The sequence below is a fragment of the Diadema antillarum genome, unplaced genomic scaffold (assembly GCF_040938485.1).
Source record: "Diadema antillarum isolate AM-2024a unplaced genomic scaffold, OU_Dant_1.0 seq00000177_RagTag, whole genome shotgun sequence".
NCBI classification, from domain to species: Eukaryota; Metazoa; Echinodermata; class Echinoidea; order Diadematoida; family Diadematidae; genus Diadema; species Diadema antillarum.
Genome location: NW_027271244.1, coordinates 1047653 through 1062079, shown reverse-complemented (window position 1 = coordinate 1062079; position 14427 = coordinate 1047653). Strand labels below are relative to the sequence as shown.

Sequence of the window (14427 nt, the reverse complement as noted above, 5' to 3'; positions counted from 1 at the left end):
CCTGTCTGTGTTCTAAATATAACGATGTGTTTTTTTTCTCCTTCATTCTTACCAACATAACTACGTATAAAAAATGTTTTGCATTACATTCAATCCAGCTTGTATTTCATCACTTATTTTACATTATGAAATCCAGATTGCTTGCGTCCACGATGGCACATGCTGTAGTTCCCTCTTTTTTCTCTTTTTTTCCTCTCTTTTTTTCCTCTTTTTTTCCTTTCCTTTTCTCTGTTTTTCCTCTTCCCAATCATTTTGATGTCAGTTGACATCGGTTCGTTTGTTGTGTTTTATATTGATGTTTTGTGTATTTTCTGAGGGTCCCATATCGTACAAGCTTTGCTTCTTAGTGGGACCCTCCACTTCCATCCTCATCCTTAGTTGACTTGTATTATACGCTTTATGTATTTAACAAAGATGTAATCGCATCTACTTTTCATTTTCATAATTATCTTATGTACCTTTTCAAATTTTGTTCTGTATCACAAATATCCCGTGTATATGCAATGTACATAATTTCTTTGTTCATTTTGATGGAGGTGAAAATAAAGTTGAAAGTTGAAAGTTGAAAGTTGAAAACAAAACAAAAGGCACAGCGAGTGAAAAAAAAATCATTACAAAAAACATATAATCACATGAATAGATAGAGACGAATATTTTTTTTTTTGAGTGTGACATGAATGTGCATGTGTTTTGTTGTTTGTCTTTGTATCGGGAAGTCTTTTGCTGTTTCATAAGAGAACCAATTGTGAATCTGTACCCACCCATATACTTGTAAATTAATTTCAGAGCAGATAAGAAGACTGGAATGTAAATGCGCTTTACATTAAGTATGGAGGTGTATTCATAATTATTCCTCTTTTTATTGGAATCGTACTTTAATTCTTGGTCATCTTAACTGTTTGTATCGAAATCTTAATCTGTACAATTTTGAGGAAAAATGTGTTTTGGGGGAATGGGAATTAATAAAAGTCACATATATCATCTCATCCCCCCAAGTCTTCCTAATTCTAACGGATGAAGAATTTATCTGATGTTGATAGTTGTCATCAATGCAAATGAACTCTCAAAGTTGTAATACGTTATGATGTAATTTCAAGTTTCCTCGTTTGCGGTGTTATCAATAAAAAAAAATGGAAAAAGACATTCGACAACCATTTAGATCATGAACATTTTGCAGATTTTTTTTTTCTTTTAGTATTTTGGTGTATTCATTTCTCAAGAACTTTCGTTGCTGTATGTTCAATAGTATTTTAAAAATGCTCATCTTTTCCGTATCATTTTAATGAAGTTGTAAACGTAACTTGTTTATCAACATAATCTTGGTTAGATGTGAAATGAGTGTGAATGCGTTTGCCAAGCTAATACAGCGGCGGATCTCCTCTATTTCTCGTTAAAAACAAAAGAAATAAAAAGAAAAAAAATGAAATGAAACCCGAAAGTGGCACCTGAAATATTAGTTGCCCCCCCCCCCTTTACAGAATTTCTGGATCCGCACCTGATATGGGTAATGATAAATACAATTACAGCACGATAACAATTTGTAGCGACGTAGCATTCTTTAATCAGGACACAATCTCTGGAAATAATTAGGAAAAAGTGTTTTTTGTGGTGTATTAATTTGAGAGAAGTTTGACTGAGGCTGTCCTTTTTCATTTAAAGGCATTTTTTAACATTTGCAGATGAAACGAAAATCCAGCTTTGGTGCTTCAAAATAGTTCTAAAACATAAGTTAAGAATAGAAATAACCAATCTAAAGATTTGAATCAGTAAAGTTTATGTTAAGTATTGTTAAATATACAAAAGGTGAACAATAGTTAAAACAACAATGTTTCTAGACTAAACCGTCAACAGTTATGGTTTAGTGAGAAAAATAGCGATATCTCCTTATATTTTAGGCTTAATTTTCAAATTTTTAAATGGTAGGATGTTTTGTGATACAACTGACCTACATACATACGCATCAAAATGTGATATCTTATACATTTTTTAAGATCACTGCTCGCAGCGGTAAACTGTACCTTTAGGAATATCTTATGCAAAAATATGTATGCATATATATATATATATATAGAGAGAGAGAGAGAGAGAGAGAGGGAGAGAGAGAGTGTGTGTGTGTGTGTGTGAGTGTTCTTAGTCGGAAATCAAATTTTCCTTTCATAAATCATATACTGATTTGTCCTTTTCATACGAATTCATACGAATTCATACGAATTACGTGAATATGCTGGCATCGACATATAATAGTACGTACAACTAAATAGTAAATAGTTAGATATAAGGGTGGGGCATTGTACAGATAAAGACATGAGAAATCAATAGTTATTTGATTATATCATGTTTGTTTCTCTATGCCATATTCAAGGCGTTGTCTTCAGCATTGTCCTGATTGATCGCTCGTGGAAAAGATCATGAGTGAAATTTTCGTATGTTTTTTTTTAAGTACTAGTACCCCATCTCATTTTATTCCATCTTTGTAGTTACTCATGTAACCTATAGACACTGAGATTTTAGTGAACAATGGACTTCGAAATTAAATGATTTTTGGTTAATGATTTCATCTGTAGCCAATGCAAGAACCATAGTTTTCCAGTGTGGACCTCAGTTTATTCGGATATGGACGGGGGGGGGGGGGATGGGCTTCAGTATCGGCCTTCTTCAAGATTTAAAAGTGATATTGTCGCTGCACTATATCCTGGACTTTTGATTGCTCGCCTGTATGATGAAAATCGGCCTAAACGTACAACATCAACGATGTTTTTTCTCTTATCTCTCTCTTAAGACTGCGTATTACTGAAAAAATGAAAGAATTCACCAATAAGGGTATAAAAATTATACTTAGTGCTCGACATTAGCGGTAAACCGGGGGCCTGGGGCCACTAGAGATTTATATCGGGCCACCGAATTTCCAAAAGGTTATTTTATGGTGGCCCGATAGGGCAACTAAGATTCAAAATGGATTTTTTGATTTTTTTTTGTTCTACTTTTGGCAGGCTAATACATTTTTTTTTTTTTTATATTGGCTACCAAAATTACATACCTAAAGATTTACCATCCCGGACATAAACATTCTATATACCTGTTCGTTTTCCTCCGCAGATGACGTCGCAGAACGACCATAACCTCAGCACAGCGAGGGCGTCCCTACTGGGAGCAGATAACATCCATCCGTTGTCCAAGACCGGTTATCTCTTGACGGCTCTTTATCTGACGGTAGTCGGTGGGTTTAATCGAAGTGAAAATCAACTTCATTGTTTGAAGTTGACTTTGATGAATATTAGAATCAATCTTAAGGGGAAAACCCCAATGGGAGTTTCATGGCAATCGGAAAAAAGTCTGAAAATTTGTTGCAGTTGATGGAACTTCAACGAGCATGTATCCGAGAACTTTGAAAGTTCTCGGATACATGCCATAAACGGTAATTGTTATACAATGTATAGATGGCGTGATGTCGTATGGCATCACATCGCATGTACCCCTTTTTGCTTGAACCTGAGTTCATAAAAGGATAAACTGTATCCTGCACATTATGTCATGTTAGAACTTCAACGACTTAGTTTAAAGTGGTTACTTTTGAACTGAGAGGACTAGATAGATGCTGAATTATCGACCAGAAGAATCTTGCCTAGATTTTCAATCCAAGCTCGTTCATGACTTTTCGAGTAATACAAACAAGCAAGTCAATGAATAAATGAACAAAATTGTGTACTATGTATATATATGCATATATAATATATATGCATATATATACATATATTCTATGTCATGTATAAGAAAAGTATGTACTCAATATCAATCTGTCATGACAACCGTGACCATGGCATTGTACCTTTAATGACTTTTAAGATGTTAGAAACTATCTAGAGGAGACTAAATTGACTGTAACCTCCTTAAATACCTCCTTAAAAAGTGAAAGGAAGCGTCGATTTGAAAATGATGTGTATTATTGAAGGGCTGTGGTTGAATCGTTTAATTCAAAATCGGGATGGAGCAAAGAGATTTGTGGATGCATAATATACGCCTTTCATCAGTCTACAATATAACTCCAAAGTGGCATGTCCATTTAGTATTCTTACATTTATTTTTTTTTCACAGGTGTTGTGGCAACTATCGGGAATATCACTGTAATCTGCGTCCTGTGTCGCTACGGAACCTTCCGCAAGAGATCCATCAACATGATCCTGCTCAACATGGCTGTCAGTGACCTGGGCGTGTCCATCGCGGGCTATCCTCTGACCGCGGTGTCCGGGTACTGGCAGCGTTGGCTCTTCGGCGATGTCGGCTGCCAGTTCTACGCCTTCTGCGTCTACACGCTGTCGTGCTCTACGATATGTTCGCACGTCGTCATCGCCATTTACAGATACGTGTACATCGTCAAACCGGATCTGAGTAAGTTTCGTCTATGAGACTCTCTTGGATGTATGATTTGCATGCAGTGCACTCCCATTTTATTGGTACGAAGTTCTCGGGACCGGCGGTTTTCTTTCGTTGCATTGAAATTTCGTTATAGCCGAACAATGAAGTGCATAATTATACAGATATAAATGGTGATTTCAGGACCCAAATGTTTACTTCGTTGTTACGAGAATTTCATTTTAACCTTGTTCGTTTTAACTGGAGTGCACTGTATTACAGCTAAACGTTTCCATAACTGTGTTGACTGGGCGGTATTTGTATAATCGTCAAGTTTGTCTTTTATGACAAACTTGAGCTACTGTCATCACATCACATACAGTTATGCACATACAATAACATCTAAGTCCGACAGGTAGTGAAGACAGCGTTTTGACATTAACAAAAATACGTGTCATCGTTCATAAACATTCATCTGCATGCGAATTTTAATTATTACCATCTGATTACAGTGCATGCTCTATGGACATTGATATAAACCCAAGCATTATAGCATTAGGATTTCAGAGACGTCGTAAATCATCATATTTTTTAATATCAACGTTGTATTAATATTTGCCATACAGACAGAGTTACATACAAACAGACAAAGTACACACAGAGTTGACCTTTATCTGTGAGAAAAAAAAATGAAAGAGTGAATCACACAATATACTCGTACCACAGGACCGAAGCTGTCTGCCAACCTCACCTACATGGCGATCTGCGGTATCTGGGTGTACGCGCTCCTATGGACCGTGCCGCCATTTCTCGGCTGGAGCAGCTACGTCTACGAGCCGTTCGGCACGTCGTGCTCTATCAACTGGTTCGGCAGCAGCGTGAGCGACATTTCCTACATGGTTGCCTGCACGTTATTCGTCTACGCTCTTCCCATCATGGTCATGCTCTACTGCTATCTTCGCGTGGCAAAAAAGTGAGAACAGTGGATGTCTACCAAACACAAGTTCGAGAGCTTCAGCCTGTCTCTTCGGGGGATGTTACGCTGACAGATTTGTCCGAGGGGCTTCATTAACTCCGGCTTATCTAATCAGAGTAACATCTCTAAATGAGACGCTGTAGGACTGAAGCTTCGGACTAGATTACCTAGTATAAAAACTATTATAGTATAGGCCTACTCTGAAAATATATACCGAGTGCAATATACGAAACCTATGCAATACTTCGATATTTCAAAATATTAACGAATTTACACGAATTATTTGAGGCCTACCAAGAAGTATTCTTTTTTCGCGCAGACAATCTCCCCCGGGAATCTCCATACCAGTTTTACTGACCTATAGGCATAAACAAGCTTGACACCACACTGATATATATCTTAAGTCGGTGCCAAATTGGCTCTCTTGCAAGAGTTTCCTGTACATCTTCAATGCAAGAATCATAATTTTTTAAAAAAAGAGAAGAAAGTAACGTGCAACGTTGCTCATCATTGTAATCTCGCTTTCTCGCCATATTCGTAAACTGTTTTGTGCAACTCCAAATGTTCTCCTACAATAGAATCCGAGGGATCAATCCACAGCGCACCGAAGAGCGAGATGCAGGTGTGCTCGTGTTTGGAAAACTGCGCAGGCGTGAATCCAAGATTGATACTCACGTGACCAAGGTATGATTAACCCTCTGCATGCTACATTAATCTCCTGGTCCATAGGGTTGTGTGTGAACTTTGAGCACATTTTGACTCACTGGCACAAAAAGGGTTAAACAGAACGTTGGTGACACTCAGATTTGCATAATAGGGAGGAGCTTTAGATTTTGACGCGCGGACGTTTGAGACGACGAGTGCGCTGGACGTTCTCTCCCCTGCGTCGCGTTGAAAAGTAGCTTTAGATTACGCTGGGACGCAACGTATAAAACATAAAATCACGCCCCATGTTTATTATGATCGGTGCATGAAGTAGTTCTCTACGTTGCAAACTGGGCGGACGTACAAATAGCCCAGTACGCGTAGTGAAAAACTCAGGAGACGCAAGCTGAAAATAGATCGACTTGACGAGCGCATGCTCATGCTCAGAACATTTTTTTTCCCTCAGAACGTCCGCGCGTCTAAAATCTAAAGCTCCCTATTATACACTTCTGAATCCTAATGGAAAAGCTGATATATGGTTCTGAAAGTTGATTACTGCCTTGAGTACATTAAGACCTAGGGTATATCAAAATGATTTAAGTCCAATGGTCTTAATTTTAAATCACGGAGAATTAAAATCCTCAAAGTTCAGATCAACTTTTGATTACGATATGTCCCTAGTTTTTCTCTCCAGCTTCGTTAATTTTTTTTTCATAATTCACTTCAAATTGTTATCATATAATTTGCAGATAAATTCCTTTGCCGCGTATTCAATTTTTATACAGTGATGTTTGCATGAAAAAGTTTCCAAAATTTCAGAATTCATTATGGAGTTAGAATGCCATTGAAGACACAAACACCTATGCTATATTCTAAGTTGATTGTAAATTCTGAGGTCGACTTCTTTATGAAAACCCCCATATTTTAATGATATACTCCGCCTGAATTGTCGAATATAAATCAGAAGCGATTTACATTACTTCCAAAATTTAGAAGCACATCCTCTTTCCCTGACCTGGTCACTGTCGAGATGGTCCTCTGAAATCTACATTAACCGTGCAGGAGATCTTGTGAAAATCGACGGAAACCTTACACTTCAACCGCACACTAAAACTGTCTCTAAGGCAGCATTTTTCAGGATTCATAAAGTTCGAAAAATCAGAAGACTTGTACTCAGTATGCCCACTTTACCGATCAACAACTGCAAAGTTATAACCCAGATTTTGTTTATAAATAATGGCGATATAGTGAAAGAATTAAGCCTCCGTACATTCACAGAGCACCTGGTCTATGTCTTCAATAAGACTATGTATTTATGCACATTAAGAATAAAACAGCACACCCAATATTCGATGCGTATAGTTCTTCACAACAAGCCCATTTTAATCCAGTATATTCACTTATCAAACAATAAATAAAGGAAATGAAATAAAAATAATGTAGCCCTTTTGTGCGTAAGACTTGTACCCTCAAGTTAAGTGCATTTGTATTTTCTGTGATATTCTTACAGATGTGTTTTCTGATGATGATCACATTCGTCATCGTGTGGACCCCTTATGCCATCGAATCACTCTGGGCCGCTCACGCACACAACGTCAGCGATCTGGCGTCGGTTCTTCCCACCATGTTCGCCAAGAGTTCATGCATGATGAACCCAATCATCTTTCTCTTCTCAAGCTCCAAATTCAGGCGTGACGTCAGGAGGCTTGTGAGTCAACCCGCAAACGAGAACGTAGAAGAGCGCACGACGACGCAGCGAACCCAGCGTACTTTCTACGTAAGGCAGACGGCGCAGGAGGCCAACCCGATGGATAACTACTCCGCGTCGGTGTACTACGACAAAGAACGCATCTACATCGGACAGATGCGCGCGACCAATATTCAGAAGGAGGCCGAGCTACTCCAGCGTGACCCGGAAGCACTCTCGATCAGATCGTCATCCGGTTCAGAATCGGACGTTCAGTTTGTGCTAAAGGACAGACCTAACCGGTATAACAGGAAAAAAAAGATGCCCGGACCAAAGGGACCAGAAATGTTCATCGCGTCTGGCTCCATTAGTATGAGCAGCTCTGGGGAACACGACAGTAAGAGTCAGTCAACTTCGTCCGATTCGAAAGAGAAGAGAGTGGCATTCAGCGGCAGACGATCGTCTACGAAGAAGAAGAGCGCGCGCTTTCAGTCGCAACCTGAAAAGCCCACTACGTCGTCATCACAGATATTCACTCTGGAAGGATGTGGCATAGATACGATGCTACAAAGAAAATTATGATGTCGAGACGATGAATGAAATTTTGATGACAAGGACGCACGAAAAAAAAAAAATCGACGATAATCTACAGCTGGCAAGCAAACCAGGATCTGTTGGAGGCTGTAGGGAGAATACAATCTCTGAGTCTTAAGGAACTGTAAAGTACGGAAGCTAAAAAAGTGTCACTGAGAAGATAAGATTTCTCTTCTTCTTTACACCTTTTTCTGGTTTAAAAAGGTGAGATCCGAGTTCTGTCCTCTGCTTGGGTCCGCGATGGCGAGATGATAAGAAATCTCTCTTTTTTTATAATATATGCTGGCGTGCTTTTTGTTTGTTTGTTTGTTTTCTTTTAGCTTTCAATCGCTTAACGCTATTGTATGTGACGTCTATGTCTATACTTACATATGAGTGACAAGATAGTGGAATTGTTTACATAATATGTGTGATATTAGGTCATTGTTTATAAACAATGTATGAAATGTGTTCTCAACTGAGAAATCTACATTGTACAGTGAGCCTTATAGTCCAAATGGATTCATAACATGCTAATTGCCTTTCATTTCTCTTTGTGACGCGAACTATAGAAGGAAGGCCTGGTTTTGACTTTGAAGAGTTCGCGTAGGGGGTGGTGGTAGTTCGGATGAACAAAGTGTATAACCAATAAGCGGATATATATCTACGTGTGGAAATGTTATGTCTTTGTTTTTGCACCATGCGTTATATACATAATGGTAGTTATTATCATTACGTTATTTATATCTATCATGTTTTATAGTTTTGTGCATTGGTAAATGTTTTGAAGCACTGAACATGCTGACATGAGTCAAAGTTATCAACATAACTCATTCTTTGTTTCGATTTGTTTTTTTGCTACTTCTGAAAGCCAGTTAACTTTCGTCGTAATAGTTCTCCTCTTACATGGCAAAATTACACAATTTAAAAGGAAGTAAAAGGAAGATCATCGCTTTATTGTCATAATAATGTCGATAATGGTTTTGCGAGCAGTCCAAAATATAGTATGGACAATAATAGTTACTATTATTGTATAGTAATCATTATGACTGATGCTATGGTGATAACAATTATTGTGGCAGTTTTTTGGTTTTATTATCATGGCACTTTTTCATTTCCATCTGAAAAGGGAATTTCAAGTTATACAATCATTATCTATTCTGATTCTGATCAGATGATCATCGGCTTTTGTGTGAACAGTGACAATTGATTTTGGGGAGGATTGTTGCATCAAGTTATTGACCAAAAAGAATCACTATCATTTTCATAGTATTTTTTTTTTTTCATTAGGTAACTTTATGACATCATCATACACCTCAGCTGATTCTAATTCAGTTCTAATGAAGAAAAGAATTTAAAAGTACAAAAAGGTCAAACCTCAAAACACAAAGCTTCAAATCTTGTTGCACACATTGATACCGACTATTTATGATCTGCAAATTGTGGTGTATATATACTCAAATGAAGAGATGCATGACAAAGCCCCTATTCTTGTAGCCTACACAACTCTTCAACAGACTTTTTTTTTAATGAAACAAGAATATCAGAATATCAACCTAGTTAAATGAATGATTGACAGTATAACTCTTACTTTGTATAATGTGCAAACCTATGTGTTTAGAGCTCTGTTTTTGTAATCCTGTTGTCTTCTTTTAATGGCTTCTTCTTCTTTCATGGCTTCTCCGGTTTAATTCTGCTATCTCAAAGTCAACATGGGACACTGAAAAAAAAAAATCACCTTCCGTTATAGGCTAATGCGAAAAATCCGTAACAATACTCGTTTCTATGGAGTGGTAAAGTCCTCATAAAGGCTAATCTAAAAGACGGTATACTTCCTAACGTTCAGCTATATAACCGGGCGAATCGCAGTTTGTACGTAGCTTTGTCCAGAAGGTCTGATCGTAACTAATGTTGTTCACCGCTTTAACCACAAGATTGCATGCTGATGCTAATAACTGCAAGACACGAGTTCATCGTATCAACCGGTTTAAGCTTTATGAAAATGCCTTCGGATGTGTGATATATCGACTCTGTAATGTGTGTAACACCAATTTGCAAAATCTTGCCATGCCGACTTTGTTATTTGAGCTTAATATGGTGATTTGTGAAACCCTGGTGGGTTTCTGGTTTATTTCTATTGCTTCGGGTATTTGGGGATCACCAGACATGAAGGGACCTTGGTATGTAGGCCTACAGCTGCAGGGCCACGGAGTCAATCCATTAAATTCAAAGAAGAAATCCACCACGAAATAGATTAACCTTAAAGGTAGGGGATACCTTTTACAGACCTCCCAAAATGCAGCATAACATTAGATATGAACCTCAGGGGACTTGTTTAGGCCACTGCTGAGAAATTTGGAAGTCAACAGTTATCTACAATTTGAATAATGCACAAAACTCAACTACTCAGTAGTTCTGTGTGTCAGCCACACTTCAGCATTTTTCTTGCAGTCTTCTGTATTTTGTATCTATAAACACAAATCTAAAAGTATAAGAGCTGATGTAATAACATATAGAGTGTGTGGCAAGAATGTATACTGAAATGTTTGTAAGTTTTGATGAACTTTCTCCACAAAATATACATGATGGACACACATGCAGTGCATGGGTCTGCAAAGGTAGCCTAGTAATGTACTGGAATTTACGGTGAGCCCCGAAAAAAGTTCAATTCAAAATCTAACGGTCAAAAAAGTGTACTAAATGTTACCTTCCACTTTCAATACTTTATGGGAGTTTCTAAAATGATACTCTCTTCAACTTACCACTGTATTTGCACAACTCTTCATTTAAGGCATGCAAATGGGATTCCCTACCTTTAAAAGAAATAGGAAAATATTCCCTATATATATACAGAATGATACAGAAGTGACAAAAATCGGATAAGAAATAAGGGAGATACGACATTTTGAAATTCCTCATGAAATTCGGAAAATTGTTATTTTTAGCTAATATAAGTAAAAGCATGTTCTCAAACCAAAATATATCAGAGTTAACATTTTGTTCTTTATTTTGGGTGGTTTTAAGACAAGTTTTATACTTATACAGCTGAATGATATTTTTTATCATTATTTTTCTGATATTTCTGTATTATCATGAAATGAAAAGGAAATTGTGACATCGTCAACTTGTTGATTTGTTATACTGGACTGGTCAAGGACTGTTTCCGCAAAAATATGAAATACGAAAAGAACAAGAATAATGAGGTTTAATACAAAGCCACTTTGAATCCCATCGTTTGATTAATTTTGACAAACGGCACTTCAAATCTAATCTGGGTTTCTGTTTTTTTTCTTAGACGTTGGTCGATTCATTTATTCCTGAAAAAGTAAACAAGCAAACGTAAGCTGATGACTTCTACCTCATCAATATAGGCCTCGAGTCTGTAGCAGATAATAGATAGGTCTTAAAGCCCGGTCACACAGCGCTTTACGGCTTAATCACGGCCAAAACACGTCAAAAAGTGGTCTCCCGTGAAGCAGACGATGTTGTTCGCGTTGATGTCGAGTTTAAGACGAGCTACGGTCGCGTGGTAGGACGCGGGGAAAATCGGAACAGCGTCGGACGCGGTAAAAAGTTTTGAACTGCTAAAAATTTTATTCCGCGGACAACCACGGGCGGCACACGTGGTAAAGACGTGCAACACACGTGAAACACACGTGATAATCCGTGTTCCGGCAGTGATTAAAACTTGGGGAGACGCGGTAAGACGCGAAAGTTTAGCGGTCTGTCACGGGCAGAGCACAGTTATCTGACGCGTGTTACGCGTTGGTATCACGGGAAATAGCGTGTGTTTAGCGGCTTATCACTGACAAATGGATTTTTTCCGCGTACATACACGTGGCTGGATGTGGCTAGCCGTGCTTAGGCAGTGCTTCAGCAGTGGAACAGCCGCCAACGGCCATACCCCGAACAAAGCACGGCCAAACCAAAATTGACCAAAAAATTACCAATTACGACCACGTCCACCAGATTTTCATAACTTTTTGTACGTGATTTAGACGTGGAGTGCTGTGTGACCGGGGCTTTAGACAGTTACGAACAATCACGGTTGATCTTTAAAGGATACATTTGGTTCGTCTATTTGCTCATGATTTATATTCAAAACTCACATTAAATGGCTTAAAGTTATGTTATGTTACAAACTCCCATGGATTTAATCACGTCTATCAGCAACTACACAATCATGTCATGCCTTTTCATGGATCATCATTATTTAAAGGTAAAAAATAAATCAGAAAGAAAAAGAATGTCTTTGTGATCTTTCATTTCCCAATGTTAACGAAGCATTTTTTTTTTGTTTTACATTGTTTCCGATAACTCTGGTATCTTAATTAGGCCAAAGCGATTCGAGGCCTTTGGCCTAGTATTGTCCTGTGCTTTGGTGATCGTGTTTTATGAAATCATTCATTTTTCATAATTCTCAAAGTCAGACAATGAGACAACATAATATATGTGAAAAATAGTAATTTCATATATTATGCTTGAATATAATCACATTATAGAATATGCACCTAAATAATGATTAACAAACTCTTAATGGATGGCACAAAGTGCCATCCATTAAGATCTCTTTAATCATTACGATGAAATCGATCTCTTTAATCATTATGATGAAATCGATCTCTTTAATCATTATGAGGATTTTTTTAATTCTGCGAGTAGTCTTGATGGCCAACTGGTTATTATGGGCGACACAAATTGTGATAATATGAAGAAAACAACCGAAAGAAATGTTATGGTTTACAATCAAATCAATATATTGTTTGCAACAGGTTAATAATGAAATGTTTACAAGAGTGACTGAAAGATCAAGAACACTTTTGTTGATCACATGCTCACGAATTATTCAGACAAAGTGAAATCATATGTTGTAATTCAGAATGGCATGAGTGATTACTATATCAGTTATATGGTATGGAAATGTATCAAACATAATATATCACAAAGTGAGACGTATGTAACTGTCAGAAAATCAAGAAACGTTGACATGGAAGCTTTCAGGTCGGACTTACGTAGACAAAATTGGAAGAAGGTAGAAAAATTCAATATAAATGATTCAATTGATATATACGGTATGTTGACGAAGGTTGTTGATAAGTATATGCCTGTGAAGACGAGACGAGTACGAAAAACTCCCTCGCCATAGATGAATAGTACAATTATGTCAACAATGAAACAGAGAGATAAAGTTAAATTAAAGGCAAAACTCAGAAGGGACAATGATTTATGGCAAAGTTAAACGTCTGAAAAATAGAGTAACAAATGAAATAAGAAAATCAAAACGTAAATATATATGTCAACAATTTTCAAATGCAAATGAATCCTGGAAAACACTGCGATCATTAATGGGCAAGAGTAAAGTTATTGATTATACATTCCCTCAAGAAAATTCACAGGTTATAGTTAATACATTTAATAACCATTTTGCAAATGTGGTAAGTAGTGAAGATATGCAAAGGAAAAAGATTTTTTTTTTCACAAATCGTATAACAGGGAAAGGTCTGATAAACAATTCAATTTTTGTTTTGTATTTTAGTTATATGTTCTGAAATATAATGTTAAGTTAATGGAAGCAGAGAAGTCGTTTGGATTAGATGAAATTTCTATGTATATATTGAAAGAGTCAATTTCAGAAATGTTAGAGCCTTTCACTTATATTATAAACAAATCCTTAGCTGAAGGGGTAGTGCCTGATAAATGGAAAGTTATAGCTAAAATTGTACCGATACATAAAAAAGGGGACAAGTTGGATTGTAATTATTATAGACCCATTTCTTTATTGTCCTGTGCTTATAAAGTTATGGAGAAAATTGTTCAAAAGCAGTTACTTGATTATCTAAAATTGCACTCTTTGCTCAGCAGAAACCAGACAGGTTTCCGTCCCAAGCACTACACTTTTACTGCACTTGCTACCGTCACGGACGACTGGCACCGCTCTATTGATAAAGGTGAATACGTTGGCTCCATCTTTGTTGATCTGCAAAAAGCTTTTGATATGGTTGATCACCTGATCATTCTATCTAAATTTGAAAATATGGGGGTTGCCGGCATAGAACTGGAGTGGTTCGAGAGTTATCTCGATTCTCGAACCATAGAATAAGGACGTCAATCAATAATACCCTTCCGGATGAAAGATTATTAACCAGAGGAGTGCCACAAGGATCCTTGTTAGGACCGTTGTTGTTTAGTATATTTA

At 37.3% G+C, this 14427-nt stretch overlaps 1 protein-coding gene across 1 annotated transcript; it reads left to right on the top strand.

Moving 5' to 3' along the window:
• The first annotated feature begins 3096 nt into the window (after positions 1-3096).
• Positions 3097-8240, top strand: LOC139728379 (visual pigment-like receptor peropsin). The gene is made up of 5 exons (XM_071639322.1): positions 3097-3217; positions 4093-4386; positions 5077-5323; positions 5905-6010; positions 7482-8240. The coding sequence occupies exons 1-5, from the start codon at positions 3097-3099 to the stop codon at positions 8238-8240; spliced, it is 1527 nt and encodes a 508-aa protein (XP_071495423.1).
• Positions 8241-14427: the final 6187 nt, after the last annotated feature.

Excerpts from the sequence above, each read along its gene's own strand:
- LOC139728379 (XM_071639322.1), top strand. The coding sequence starts at position 3,097 with ATGACGTCGCAGAACGACCATAACCTCAGCACAGCGAGGGCGTCCCTA. Across the intron at positions 3,218-4,092 it reads TCTTTATCTGACGGTAGTCG|GTGTTGTGGCAACTATCGGG; the intron begins GTGGGTTTAATC and ends TTTTTTTCACAG. Across the intron at positions 4,387-5,076 it reads CATCGTCAAACCGGATCTGA|GACCGAAGCTGTCTGCCAAC; the intron begins GTAAGTTTCGTC and ends CTCGTACCACAG.